Here is a 15,153-nt window from a genome sequence, read left to right as displayed (position 1 = left end):
TCTGCCCTCCCAAAGGGGGTCATTCGAAGCAGGACAGGATTTATGGTGGGACACCGACCGTCGCCATCTTGTGGCTATCCTACTTTTACCATTTAACTCCCAACAGTGCCTTCAACTCAGTGTCTTATATTATTTTCATTTTGTAGGTCTGTTTTTCTCATATGCTTGTTAAGCAAATATAAATCTAATAATCCTTTTAACCTAATTTTAAGTCTGGATGAAAACAGTCTAAATGTTTTTAGACTGGCACGTTCAGTTTAATATTTTTCAAGTTTGATTATTAAATCCCTTTATAACAAATTAGAGAACAAGAACTACACCTAAACTGAGATTTTATAATACTAAATTTTTTAACTATTGATTTCAACATGTTCTTAGGCATTTGTAAAGGTGTATATAAATAGTCTAGTCGTAGGATATTTTCTCTTCACTTGGCAATATAGTTGCAGTTGAAACCATGGTGGTTTTGACACCAGACACTTATGACAGTTTTATGATTACTGAACACTGGGTGGCGCCAATGATCAAACGAGACGGGTCAATTTTCAAATTTAGTTTTCGTATAGCCACCGTAAGTGTATGGGATTTCAAAAATTATAATGAGCAGCCTGGTAAAATGTATCTCGGCCTTTTACATTTTCCTTTATGTGCGGACACAGGTTTACAAATGCAAACTAATTTGTCCATTCATGTCTATGTTTCTAAACGGTTATTAACGTCATAACAAATTGAGATTCGCGAATGAAATCAAGAGCAGGGTGCAAACAGTGAAATGTTAGATATTCTGGCGTGACTCTTCCGCCCGTTGCCCCCCTCCTGTCAACTACCCCAAGGGTTACTGAGTCTGCGTGGGTGTGCGATGGAGAGCATGCAGACCTTTAAAGCTTTTTAATTATTGTCAGTTCGTCCAAGCAAGCACCTTCAACATGACTCTGGAGCTACTTTTACTTCCAGTAGCCTTTCTCTGTGCTCTCGATTTCACCAGAGCAGTAGACCGTCACAGCTGCCCCTCGGAGTCTGACCCGAGTTCCTGTCCGACCCACTGTTGTGCTGTCGGATACGTCCTGGAGCGATGCAACTGCTGCACAGTTTGCGCACCTGGAGAGGGCGAGGGACACCCCTGCAGCCGCGACCCACCGGTGCCCTGCGGGGAGGGCATGGTGTGCGCGCGACGAGGCTCCACTGAGGTCTGCCGATGTAAGGCGGCGCATTTCGTGTGTGGAAGCGACGGGAAAACGTATGGGAATGTTTGCAAGGTGAGAGGAGCCAACCGCAAAAGAAAGGGGAAGGATGGAGTCCGACAAGTGCACAGAGGACCGTGTGCTCCTTCAAGTACAGGTGCCAAAGCAGCAAAGCCGTTTGAGTTTTGTTCTATAGCCCATAAAGGCGGTAAATTTTTAATGTATAGTAGTACACTCTCGAAGACATTCAGTGCACAGTAGAACGACCAGGGTGCACCGGTGGTGTCCCCCCACCAGATTTTTGTGCTCTTTGGAACATGTGAGACAAAAATGCAGAAGTTGATTATTTGTGCGCTAGTTCTCCTAGTAAACCATTATGTTATCGTAATATATAATCCCAGTGGTTGGACTTTTTACATAGTTTTACTTCACTGTAGCCTAACGTTGTTCTATACTGTATTTTTGCTCAGTTCTTCTACTTGTGTACACACATGATGCAAGTAGTGAAAGAAAAAAAAAGGCTACGTCAAGGAGCCCGAGTTGGTGCGTGAGGTCGAGAAGTTCCAACGAGATGTGGTCGGACTCCCCTCTACTCACCGCTTGGGCTCTGGCACCACTCCTCTTGAGAGGGGTTGGACTCTGTTCCACTCTGGAGTTGCCCACGGGGAGAGATGCTGAGCAGGTGTTGGTATACTTATTGCCCCCTGGCTCGGGCCCTGTACGTTGGGGTTTACCCCTGTGGATGAGAGGGTAGCCTCCCTCCACCTGCAGGTAGTTGGACGGGTCCTGACTGTTGTTTGTGCTTATGCACCAAACAGCAGTTCAGAGTACACACCCTTTTTGGAGTCCTTTGAGGGAGTGCTGGAAAGCGCCCCCTCTGGTGACTCCATCATTCTATTGGGGGACTTCAATAATGTCCACGTGGGGAATGACAGTGAGACCTGGAAGAGCGTGATTGGGAAGAACGCCCTCTCCCGATCAGAACTCGAGTCGTGTTCTGTTAATGGACTGTGCTCATCACGGATTGTCCATAACGAACACAATGTTCAAGCATAAGGGTGTTCACATGTCCACCTGGCACCAGGACACCCTAGGTCGCAGTTCGATGATCGACTTTGTGGTCGTATCATCGGACTTGCGACCGGATGTCTTGGACACTTGGACAGGTTGAAGAGAGGGGCGGAGCTTTCTACTGATCACCACCTGGATGAGAGTCCGACATGGCAGGCCCAAACGTATTGTGAGGGTCTGGTGGGAACGGCAGGCAGATTCCCCTGTCAGAAGGAATTTAAACTCTCAACTCCGAAAGAATTTTGCACACGTCCCGGAGGAGGCGGGGGACATTGAGTCCGAGTGGACGATGTTCCGCGCCTCCATTGTCTGAGGCGGCCGACTGGATCTGTGTCCGTAAGGTGGTCGTGCCTGTCGTGGCGGCAACCCACGAACACGTTTGTGGATACTGTTGGAGGATGCTTTTTTTCCTCTGCGTATTCGTTTAATTTCGGGGAGTGACAAAGTTGGTTATCCAAATAAAGGCTGGAGACGATGAACAGTTTCTTTGAAGAATTTAGTTCCAGAATATTCCGGGCACTTATGAGTTACAGACAATGGCTGTAGAGATCAGATCACAAGTGCAAAGGTACAGAGAAAGCACGCATCCTTTATCTTGTCAGGAGGGCGGACTATGGGTGGTATCAAACCTGTGGCATGACATCGGGGCTTTCCACTTAGACAAAGGGTTTCTGTCTCAACCGGTTCTAGCTGGCAATGGATTATGACAAAGTGTCCAGTATGCAGTTCATCAAGGTTAACCTACTTGCAGAGATGCGCTCAAGGACACATCTGGCTACAGAGCAGAGCCCCACTGAGGACATGAGGAAATTATGGAGTCATGACTAAATATGGGCATAAGACATACTTCAATACCAACAGCGAGGGATGCTGTCAAGCTGAAGAAGGAGTCCTATCAGGCATTTCTGGCCTGTGGTACTCCCAAGGCAGCTGATACTGTAGGTACCGGCTGGCCAAGCGGATTGCAGCTTCAGTGGTCGCTGAGGCAAAAATCCTGGCATGGGAAGAGTTAGAGGAGGCCATGGAGAACGACTTCAGGATGGCTTAGAGGTAATTCTGGTCCACGTCCGGCGTCTCAGGAGGGGGAAGCAGTGCACCATCAACACAGTGTAGAGTGGAGACGGGGCACTGCTGACCTCAACTCGGGATGTTGTGAGTTGGTGGGTAGAATACTTCAAAGACCTCCTCAATTCCACCAACACGCCTTCCCATGAGGAAGCTGAGTCTGGGTGCTCTGAGGCAGGCTCTTCTATCTCTGGGGTTGAGGTCACCGAGGTGGTTAAAAAGCTCCTTGGTGGCATGGCCCTGGGGTTGGATGAGATTCGCCCGGAGTTTCTAAAGGCTCTGGATGTTGTGGGGCTGTCCTGGTTTACATGCCTCTGCAACCTCGCATGGACATCGGGGAAAGTGCCTCTGGATTGGCAGACTGGGGTGGTGGTCCCTCTTTTCAAGAAGGTCTCAGCCTCCCTGGTAAAGTCTACCCGGGAGTACTGGAGAGGAGGGTCTATTGGGAAGTCGAATCTTGGGTTCAGAAGGAGCAATGTGGTTTTCGTCCTGGTCGTGCAACAGTGGACCAGCTCTACAACCTCGGCAGGATCCTTGAGGGTGCATGGGAGTTCGCCCAACCAGTCTATATGTGTTTTGTTGACTTGGAGAAGACGTTCGACCGTGTTCCTCGGGGAGTCCTGTGGGGGTTCTTCGGGAGTATGGGGTACCAAACCCCCTGAGACGAGCTGTTCGGTCCCTGTACGACTGGTGTCAGAGTTTGGTCCGCATTGCTGACAATAAATCGGACTCGTTTCCGGTGAGAGTTGGACTCCGCCAAGGCTGCCCTTTGTCACCAATTTTGTTCATAACTTTTATGGACAGTATTTCTAGGCGCAGCCGAGGCGTATAGGGTGTCTTGTTTGGTGGCCTCAGCATCGCCTCTCTGCTCTTTGCAGATGATGTGCTTCTGTTGGCTTCATCAAGCCGTGATCTCCAGCTCTCACTGGAGTGATTCGCAGCCAAGTGTCAAGCAGCTGGGATGAGAATCAGCACCTCCAAATCCAAGACTATGGTCCTCAGTCGGAAAAGGGTGGCGTGCCCTCTCCAGGTCGGGGATGAGATCCTGCCCCAAGTGGAGGAGTTCAAGTATCTTGGGGACTTGTTCACGAGTGAGGGAAGAATGGAGCGGGAGATCGACAGACAGATCAGTGCAGCGTCTGCAGCGATGCAGACTTTGTATCTGTCCGTTGTGGTAAAAGGGAGCTAAGTCGAAAAGGCAAAGCTTTGAATTTACCAGTTGATCTACGTTCCTATCCTTACCTATGGGCATGAGCTGTAGGTCATGACCGAAAGAACAAGATTCCAGATAAAAGCGGCCGAAATGAGTTTCCTCCGCAGGGTGTCCGGGCTCTTCCTTAAAGATAGGGTGAGAAGTTCAGTCATCCAGGAGGCGCTCAGTGTCGAGCTTCTGCTCTTCCGCATTGAGAGGAGCCAGATGAGGTGGCTGGGGCATCTGATTCGGATGCCTCCCGGACACCTCCCTGGTGAGGTGTTCCGGGTTGTCCCACCGAAAAGAGACCCTGAGTACGACCCATGACACGCTGGAGAGACTCATGGCTGGCCTGGGAACACCTCGTGATCCCTCAGGAAGAGCTGGAAGAAGTGGCTGGGGAAAGGGAAGTCTGGGTATTCCTGCTGAAGCTACTTCTCCCGCGACCCGACCATGAAAAGCAGTAGATAATGGATGGTTGGATGTAGACAATGTTAGGTAAACCGCTAGGAATTGTTCAAATTTCTGTATCACGTGGTCATAAAATGTGATCACAAAAAGTCATCTTAAGGTGATAACACACCATGACACCATGTTTTCATATATATATATATATATATATATATATATATATATATATATAGCATAAGCATTCACAGGATCGGGAGAAATAAGGTATGTCAACCTCGAGGCTACAGTAGTGTTCAACATAATAGCAGTCCAGTGTGACAAATCAGATTAATCCACGTTTTCTGTATATATATATATTATTGCTACATGTCAAACAAGTTACCAGTAGGTGCAGTAGATTCTTGAAAAACCAACGAGAGCCAGCATTCAGGATATACACAGTCTTAAGGCTCTGCAAAATGACAATTTATTATAAGGGGTGTTCTGCCATTGACTTTACAAACTCCAAACTATTTTGTAGGAGCTTTTTTGTTTCTAGGATTTACCAATCCTTTGAATCATGAAATTAATATTTAGTTTTATGACCACTGTTTTTATTTTTAATAATTTAATAAATCTCTGTGGCATGGAGTCTTTCAGCTGATTTCTTAATGACATTCCGCAATTCATTTACATTTATTGGCTTTGCATTTGAAACGCCATTTTTGATGTCACCCCTCAGGTTCTTGATTTGATTAAGGTCTAGGGATTGGGTTGGCCACTCCATGACGTTAACTTCGTTGGTTTGGAACCAAGACTTTGCATGTTCACTAGTATGTTTGGTGTCATTGTCCAGAAGGCGAAATGAAGTGAAAAAGAAGCCTCGAACTGAGCTCAGCTGGACTTACCGATATCTCTAGCACATGCCAACGAGAGTGGGGTTCATTGGGAAACACCCAGGGCCCCTAGATTCATAGAGTGCGCAACGTGCATCGGAGTGCAAAGGGTGACACATTCCAATTTTTCATTACATGGCTCGCTGTGCATGTTTGCCATTTTGGCAGACTGGTCTGGCACAATGTCAACTGGCGAGCACATCTACCTCACAGTTTTGAGGACATGGATTCATATATGGGCTCAGCTGTGTGGAGTTTGCGTGCTCTCCCTGTGCTGACCTGGGTTTTTGTACAGGTACTCCAGTTTCCTCCAATTTGCCAAAACATGCACGGAAGGTTAATTGGAGACTGAATTGTCCATGGGTAGAAAAGTAAATGCAAATGGATAACTGGGAGCGAGCACACCTCTGATCCAAGTGAGGTTAAGTGGTACGGAAAATGGCTGGTCTGATTGTTGGTCTGTGTCAAGGTTGGCTTGATTGGCCCAAAGAAAGTGTGTCCTATGGGATCAAGCCAGCACATGTGACAATTTAGTGACTGAGGGCTCTATTTTTTATGGCAGATCTTGATTTTCGTGCTAGCACTAGCCTCGCTGCGTGTTGGCAGACCTGTTCTTGGCAGGATATTCGCCACTCCAATATCAGGTTACGGTAAATTTTGTAATACATCGAAAACCAAACTACTGTATATATCAAGTGTCCACGCATATTCATTTAAAAGGTATTCTCCAGACATGATTTCAATTATTTCGTGTGTATTATTTGAAACACTGCAAATTAACTAGCGATTCAAGTTATATATTACAACCAATGAGATCTTGACATGTAGAGTTAATCATTCCTCTCATCCTAATATCATTTTGAGGAAACAATGATATTTGTTTCAAACTTTGTTTGTGTCCATTTAAGTATTCACATTTGGACTGATATGTATGTCTGTGTAGGTCCTAGCAGTCCTCGCTACAAGTTCAACTTCATCGCCGATGTCGTGGAGCAAATAGCACCAGCCGTTGTCCACATTGAGTTGCTACTAAGGTGTGTGCTTTTTTCCCCCACTATATTGTTATTATGTGTTGGATGTTACTTGTGTCAGTTATTTGTAACATGAAACTTTCACAAATATAATCACATTTAACATGTACATTTTCTCAACTGTTCCAAGCCCCCCGACCCCTCCACCCCAAAAAAGCATTCAAAGTGTACATACTGTAAAGAACAATACAAAATTATGTTCATTTACCTGAAAAAGAGGCAGTCAAAGTGTACATAATGTAAAGAATAATACAAAATTATGTTCATTTATCTGAAAAATAGGAAGTCAAAGTGTACATGATGTAAAGAATAATAAAAAATTATGTTCATTTAGCTTTGGCGTTGAGTGCGTGGCGAGCAAAAAGGCATCGTGGCGTCTTCAGAGGCAGAGGCACGCACACAACTTACTTCCACTAAAATTTAAGTCTGCAAATGTGAGACATGCAGTTACTGTATGTAATGATGTGCTGAAATAAATCGCTGATTGAATGCATTTTCGTTTTCACCCTTTTCCTTTTGTCATTCTTTTGCCAGACATCCTCTCTTTGGACACCAGATGCATGTTTCCAGTGGCTCTGGTTTCATTGTAACTCCGTCGGGCTTGATCATCACTAGCGCTCACGTGGTATCCACCAGTGCTGCGGTGATGGGCCGCCTCCAATTGCATGTTCAGCTCCATGATGGTAGCGTGTATGAGGCTTTGGTCAGAGAAGTGGACAGGAAGGCTGACATCGCCACCATCAAGGTCAACCCTCAGGTAAAAAAAACATATACTATTAATGTAAGTACTCCAGTAATGCAATACTCTCTTGTGTACTCTCTTGTCAAACAGGGGTTCCTTACAGCGGTTCTTTGTGCCACAGAGTGCTTCCACATAAAGCAATATTTTGATGAACTGACAAAAATGAATGATTAAAAATAAAACTCATCATTAGGCAGTAACCCGGGTCCTCAGAAGTGTGACACATTATGCTGAATGTAGTTGTTGTAATTAGTGGCAGCCCAGCGCTTGTTTCTCTTCAACAAGCACGTCTCATTTTGGGGTAATGGGGAATAATGACACCCAATTTTACGCTATTGTCATGATCCTGCCGCTCCAGCATGAGTTGTGTGGGTGCCCGCGTAGGTGCGCTGATTGGGAGGTGCACACCTGCGCCTCATGCAGCCTGATTATGCTGTGGATTTATATGACCGCGATGACAACTGGCCGGGGCCAGTTCGTTGATCTTCATGTCCCGTTCGTGTGCTCCGGTATCCCTGATCGACAACCCGTGTGTACCGACCTTCGCCTGTCCTTCGACCAACCTTGTAAGCCTGACTCCTTTGACACTTCTGCCTGCGTTGATTGTTCCCCTGTGTACCGACTCCTGCCTGTCAGCTCACCTGCTCTCTTCGCCCGACGTCCCAACTACTGCTGCTGCACCGGACTGCCTGCTCGATCCCCTACCTCTGCATATAATAAGCGTGTCTCCTTGAACTACCTTGCATCTTCCGAGTCCTGCATTTGGGTCCTACTCTCGTTCCGATGGGACGTGACAGCTATCATTTTAAAGACAAAATTTTGAATGCTTCATTGCCTCATTTGTGCCACATATTAAGTAGAGGCCTGCTGTTTGAGAATCACCCATATTTTAAGCACAGAAGTGCTGATATTTTGTCTTAAATGCAGCTTTCTCTCTCTTTGAAGTCATAGGCTCTTCCTTTCTATCTTATCATTTTTTTTTGTTTGTGCCTTTTTCTTAACTTTGTCCCGAGGTCTGAATGTGAGTGTGAACGGTTGTTTGTTTATATGTGCCCTGCGATTGGCTCGTGACCAGTTCAGTCTGTACCATGCCTCTCGCCTAGAGTCAGGTGGGTTAGCCTGCAGCGCACCTGCAACTCCAGTGAGGAAAAGCAGCACAGAAGATGGATGGATGGATGTTTTGTACTCCTGGTAGCTCGTTTGCGGGGTTACTTTTTAGCACTGTATAGCATGACATTTGAGAGCGACAATAATGACTATACAACAGGTACATTAGAGATGACTATGCACATGTGGATGCACCTGATTTTCTGAATTAAAGTTCTTTCAAACGCTGATAAACAATCATCTTTGTTCAGTCTCTCGGTGTGGCCTGGTACTATTAAGCTCCTGGACCAGTACTAGTCCATGGCCCTGTAGTTGGTGACTCCTGGTGAAATAAGCTTCATCCTGCCAGGTTCTTAAAGTAGTTTGCTAACCCTTCACAAAGGTAACAGGAATATGTTCATAGACGACCGCACTGTGATGCTGATGTGTGTATTCTCACACCCACACCTCACATACTTCCTCTTTGGAAGCTTCCCTTCCACCAATTCTCTTTGACACTTACCATGTGTCATTCTACCGCTTTACCTTTCACTGTTTGCTTTATATGTGAGCAGAAGAAGCTCCCTGTCCTGACTCTGGGCCGTTCAGCTGATCTCAGACCAGGGGAGTTTGTGGTGGCTATTGGTAGCCCCTTTGCTCTGCAGAACACGGTCACCACTGGGATCGTCAGCACAGCACAAAGGGATGGCAAGGAGCTGGGCATCCATGATTCTGACATTGACTACATCCAGACTGACGCGATAATGTCAGTGAGCTCGTGCATGCATGCACACACAATCGTTGTAATGCCTTGCACCCATGTCTGAATAATTCCTGTGGCTGTTTCTCCCTCTTATCAACTTATGTGACAAGTATGGAAATTCTGGAGGGCCCCTTGTTAACTTGGTGAGTATTGGATGGGCCATTTGATATATACAGTACAGTACAGAGATATACAGTACTGTAAATACAAATTATTACATATGTCAAACTACACACTACCATCTGTTAAGATTTATACAGTATAAAGGTGTATGCTGCAGTATTTTTACAGATTTTTCTGTCAGGGCCAGGATGCTCTAGTTCTGCATTGTTTCAATCGATGAATCAGTCAATCGATTAGTCATTCTTCAAACCTGTAATAAAATACCATCCATCCATCCATCGATTTTCTGAGCCACTTATCCTCACGAGGTTCGCAAGAGGGCTGGAGCCAATCCCAGCTGTCATCGGGCAGGAAAACACCTCAAACTAAAACTGATATATGGATAGTTCTCAGCATCACTGTGAAGTACTGGATTATACACGTATGCTTCACAGTTCTGCGCAACCTTAATAAGTAGAAGTGGTGCAGAAAATGGATGCAGAGATGGAACCATATTTACGGTCTTCTTTTCCTTTCGTTAGGTGTCGCCACAGCGTGTCATCTTAGATGAACGCACATTTGTTTGGCACAATTTTACGTCGGATGCCCTTCTTGACGCAGCCCCTCTGCATTTAGCCGGGGAGAGAAGCTTACAGCGCCTGGTATTCCCAGGCGGTCTCCCATCCAAGTACTAACCAGGGCCAAACCTGCTTTGCTTCCGAGATCTGAAAAGATCGGGCGTTCTCAGGGTAGCATGGCTGTAAACCATATTTACAGTATGTACTGTAATTTATAACTTGGTGTTAAAAGTGTTATAGAAAATAGAGGGATGATTAATGATGTTAACACCAAGTTAAAAAGTTAAAATAGTCTTGAATTTCCCTCCCTAAGGCTTATTGCAAACACGTTCAGGATGGCTTAACATACTGTAAATAGTTTTCTAAGTAATGGATAGAGTAGAATGCTCTGCAGCAGTTGCAGTTATTGAAGGGGTGGTAACTTGGTGGTGTGTACAGAAGGAGTGTGTGTACAGATACGGTACCCGGTTCTCTGGATAAATACTACGATTGGTATTTCACACTCTCAGACTAAAGGGTGAGCAGATTCTGCAAATGGAGCTGTGTAAAAGTACAGTAATACAGTACCGCATCCGCTGTAGATTTTGTGTACCCTACTAATTTCTGGGGCAAAACAACTCATTTCTTTTTTTTTTTTTTTTTTTTTTTCAGCAATGCCTCTACATATCGATTCACAGTATGCATATATTTTTTTCTGGACTAAACCAGCCCATACAGTAGCACCTTGGTTTGAATATTAAAAGCTGCACATGGCACAAAGTCTACGTAACTTCTTTCGTCTTGATTTAGAGGACCAGCTGAACTGAAGTTCTTTACCGTCATTAAAATTTACAATTTGTCATTGAACTGAAATATTTCATTTTGACCAAAGATTGAATTTAATTGAATGTGATTTGGGGATTGAGAATTTGAACCGAAGGCGTGACGTTGAGATTGGTCAGAGAACTTAAACTTTTCATTTTTGTAATGTTACATTTAGTTTGAAGTTATTTACATTTTTAAATATGTGTATATCCTTAACTGGACATAATATTCACTCTGGAGAGTGCAGGCAGAGTAGACGCTGTAGTCTACTGACTGGGGACAGGAGGAGCTGCTTCTTAAATGTTATTGATCTCAGATACACTAGAAATACACTATAAAATGTTGTTTAATGAAGATGAAAGCGAAGCTTCTATGAGAGTGTGAATGTGTATGAGCACTGAACCTCGCTGCTTTGCTTTTAAACTAAACTAAGCTACGTTTGCAAGAGCTAACATTTGGGCGAACATCGGCAATGGTTTTTCCAACAATCAAACATGCTTTATATGAAATAAAAACCTTCTGGTCAAACTTTCATGAAACAGTAAATTAATCATTGTCATTAAATCTCATGTAAAATATTGAATGTGACAAATTACTGAAAAAAAAAAACTCTTTTGGAAGCTTTAACAGGTATTCCCGTATACATTTTCCCTAACAATGATTGTTTAAAGAGGCCCCCAAAAATTTCAGTCAGTTTCTGGAGGAACAGCAAAAATGAAGCTGGAACCAGGCAGCGAGTGAGCTTTGTGCACCAATGATATTACTGTATGTCCTATTATCATGATAAAATATATCCATCCATCCATCCATCCATCCATCCATTTCCTTCACCGCTTATCCTCACAAGTGTCGCGGGGAGTGCTGGAGCCTATGCCAGCTGTCAACGGACAGGAGGCGGCGTACACCGTGAACTGATTTCCAGCCAATCGAAGGGCACATGGACACAAACAGCTGCACTCACAATCACGATGCAACTGAGAAAACTCATGCAGCCATGGGAAGAACATGCAATATCCACAGAGGCGGGTCCGGGATTGAACCTGGGAGTTCAGAACTGTGAGGCCAATGCTTTACACCAGCTGATCCAATGTGCTGCCTGATGAAATACATTCTCGGAAATTTACTGGTGACTCTTCTGAGGGTGTAACCTACTTACTTGTCCCATTTCTTGAAAATGGATGGATAATAAATAGATGTTTAACCAATGTGTTTGACTTCAGTTCTAGCAATTTACAAACGTGCCTTTGCACTAATTATTATAACGTTCGTCACATTCTCAACATGTCCTATCATACATATTTTATTTGTATTTGTTTCAGGATGGTGAGGTGATCGGTATAAACACTTTAAAAGTGACAGCAGGCACCTCCTTTGCCATACCCTCGGACCGAATCAGACGTTTTCTGGCGGAGTCGGAGACAAAATATTCCTATGTATTAGAGTCAAATCCTGACGAGAGCAAAGGTTAGAAAAATATATTACCTAAGAAGAGTTGAATTAGCTCCTAATAAAGGAGTCAATATATTGTACCATCATCTCATTATCATCTCCTTTGTAACAGATACCAGCTTTCCTCCAAATGGGTTGACAGAATTAGCAGTCAGAAGCGGGTGAGCGGCACAAGATTTAAACTTTTATATCTATTTTGTCTTCAAATGTGACTAATTATTGTATTGTGTTCTCAGGCATTCTTGGAGGGAAGAGACGTTTATTGGGTATTAGAGTTCTCACAATTATCTAAATGTGAAGCTAGCCAGTTATTACCATATTGGACTATGTTGTTTTTTTTTAAACTTTGACATTTCATGGCAACACTTAAGAAGAAGATATATGCATTTTGTAGTACTGTACTGGATTTTACTGGATATACTGTATGTTTGTTTCCCTCACATCTAACAGCACCATGGAAATATCACAAGCCAGATTTTCCTGATGTCAGCAGATGTCAAGTCATACATACGCAATCAGAAAAGTATCTTCACACACACACACAAACACCAAAGCAAAGACACACACACACACACACACACACACACACACACACACACACACACACACACTTAGGATGGAATGAACCTTGCTGTGCAAGAACAGGATTATTGCAACAAACGTAGCTTCAATTATTTCTGGCCCCTCACGTCATCCTGGGCCAAAATGGCGGCATCGTGAAAAAACAAAAACATGCACGATATGTTAATTGAAGAGTCGAAATTGTTCAGAGGTGTGAATGTGAATAGATGCTTTTTCTATATGCGCCCCATGATTGGCTGGCGACCAGTCCAGGGTGTTGCTTTTCCCCAAAATCATCCGGGATAGGCTCCAGCTAACCCCCTTCCCCAATGAGAATAAGTGCCGTAGAAATGCAAAGATAGATATTCACAAGGGACGAACTCAGATGTATTTCTCTCATGGCATAGTACAGTTTTCCTCTTTTGGGATGTGATGAATAGAGGAAGGGCTTGCTATGAAGTTGAATAGTCAAGCAGTACAAAACACACAGGACACCCATAAGCGCTGGTAAAATGCAGTACATGCAGCATGTACTTGTGATGCCGGATTGCAATGTACTGTAAAACTGTACTGCAAAAGTAATAAATGGTGTTATTTTTGCACTGGACCCTTTGTTTTTGAATAAATACATCTTCCAATGGATAATGTGCAATCTACATGGAAAATACTGCTTTGGAAAAACCCCAGCCACACTGCACCTGTAAAAATGAAGAGGTTAGTACATAGTACATGAAGTTGTGGACTTGTTCATTTTTATTGTCCAATTCTGTTACACATTCCCAGTATGTGTGTAAAAGAAAGGGGATGGGAAAAGGGTATGAAAACATCGGTTGAGTCCCACGCTGGACAAATTGCAACCACATTGCCCAGTAGGAGCCTCCATGTTATATTCCTCCCCTAAGGCTGTGCTGCAATGTGTGTGTACATCGAAGTTCTTTGTTGGACATGTGTTTGTGGATTGGCCTGGGAAAATCCATAAACAGTAATACTGTAATGGTGGTGCAGCAGAACATACCAAAGGAGACACGTCTTGATCCTCCAAGAGACAAAACTCATCTTGAAGTCCACAATCAAATGTTTGTCCCCACGTAGCTCGACAGCGGAGATGTAAATCCTTCAAATGGCCCTAAATGTCCATTTGGGTACACCTCCAAAATATAATGGTATGCATTAAACACTTTTACTTTTATTTTTTTTTTTTAAATGTCTGATGATTTGTTTTGTCCACCACTGTCAGAGTTGTTTATTGTGGTTGTAGTTTACAGCAATGCAGGACTAAATTATGTCAAGCTACGAGGTGTTTCTAATATTGTGTCTCATGTAGCTAAATTAAGTTTTAAAATGGTGTAAAATCAGGCTTCTGTCTTTAATCTGTTGGGAAGTTTCCTTTTTGGCTCTAATATATGAATGCACCGCCATCTAGAGATCAAATGAAGCACTGTAAAAGCTGTAAAAAGCCCACCCATCCATTTTCCAAGCCTTTATCCTCAAAAGGGTCGCGGGAGGGCTGGAGCCTATCCCAGCTAACTTCCGGCGTAAGGATGACCTTTCGATCCAAAAAAGGGGACGGGTGTGCGCTTGCAGTGAGGAGTCACCTCCATACCTCTCTGCTCAAGGGACAAGATTTTTCAAATACTGCAACATGGACCGGTCATGTGCACATCCTATACAAGTGTATCATTGAATGTAGACATTTGCAAAGGTCATGTAGCTAAATTACCTGAATGAATAACAATATTAAGTCACAGGAAAGTGTTTTAGCTAATGTTAGCTAACCACGACATCCGAATTATTAAAAATATGGAGTCACGGTTGAGTTTTTTTTTTTTCATGTATGTGAGCATGTATGTGAGCAGATAGGTTTGGAGGTATACACTAAATACACGCATACTTGGATAAAAGTGTTGTAAAGTACAATTCACAATTCTCAAAGTAGCCAATAGATGGCATATTGAACGTGCAAACCTCTTTCAGATGTGGCTAGAACTCAGAAGGTGCAAGGTTAGGTTATTTATGTATCTTATTGATTTCATAGATTCCAGGAAAGAACCACATTCACACAACTGTGTCAGCACACAGCTGTCAAATTCCTCTAGAGAATTATGTTGCAATCCATTGTAATAAGTCCCTATTTCACTATCACTCATTCGTTCATTATGTGCTGTACACTCTCTGACAGACAAATAACTCCTTTAGGACTACGACGTCTTCATCATTTGTACGCTTGACACTCGACTTTTAA

The 15,153-nt window shown here is 43.8% G+C and overlaps 1 protein-coding gene and 1 pseudogene across 1 annotated transcript; one reads left to right on the top strand and one right to left on the bottom strand.

Annotated features, from left to right (window-relative positions):
- The first annotated feature begins 926 nt into the window (after window positions 1-926).
- Window positions 927-13,396, top strand: htra3a (HtrA serine peptidase 3a). The gene is made up of 8 exons (XM_061829346.1): window positions 927-1,338; window positions 6,739-6,829; window positions 7,361-7,583; window positions 9,230-9,424; window positions 9,528-9,560; window positions 12,221-12,365; window positions 12,463-12,511; window positions 12,587-13,396. Exons 1-8 carry the CDS (start codon window positions 927-929, stop codon window positions 12,621-12,623), a joined length of 1,185 nt encoding a protein of 394 aa, XP_061685330.1. The 3' UTR covers window positions 12,624-13,396.
- LOC133506833 (5S ribosomal RNA) lies at window positions 10,167-10,285 on the bottom strand (annotated as a pseudogene).
- Window positions 13,397-15,153: the final 1,757 nt, after the last annotated feature.

This window comes from Syngnathoides biaculeatus, chromosome 9 (genome assembly GCF_019802595.1).
Source record: "Syngnathoides biaculeatus isolate LvHL_M chromosome 9, ASM1980259v1, whole genome shotgun sequence".
In the NCBI taxonomy this organism is placed as follows: domain Eukaryota; kingdom Metazoa; phylum Chordata; class Actinopteri; order Syngnathiformes; family Syngnathidae; genus Syngnathoides; species Syngnathoides biaculeatus.
The sequence above is the reverse complement of the archived record's forward strand: the minus strand, read 5'-3'. Positions and strand labels throughout refer to the sequence as shown.

Excerpts from the sequence above, each read along its gene's own strand:
- htra3a (XM_061829346.1), top strand. The coding sequence starts at position 927 with ATGACTCTGGAGCTACTTTTACTTCCAGTAGCCTTTCTCTGTGCTCTC. Across the intron at positions 9,425-9,527 it reads AGACTGACGCGATAATGTCA|TATGGAAATTCTGGAGGGCC; the intron begins GTGAGCTCGTGC and ends TTATGTGACAAG. Across the intron at positions 12,512-12,586 it reads GAATTAGCAGTCAGAAGCGG|GCATTCTTGGAGGGAAGAGA; the intron begins GTGAGCGGCACA and ends TTGTGTTCTCAG.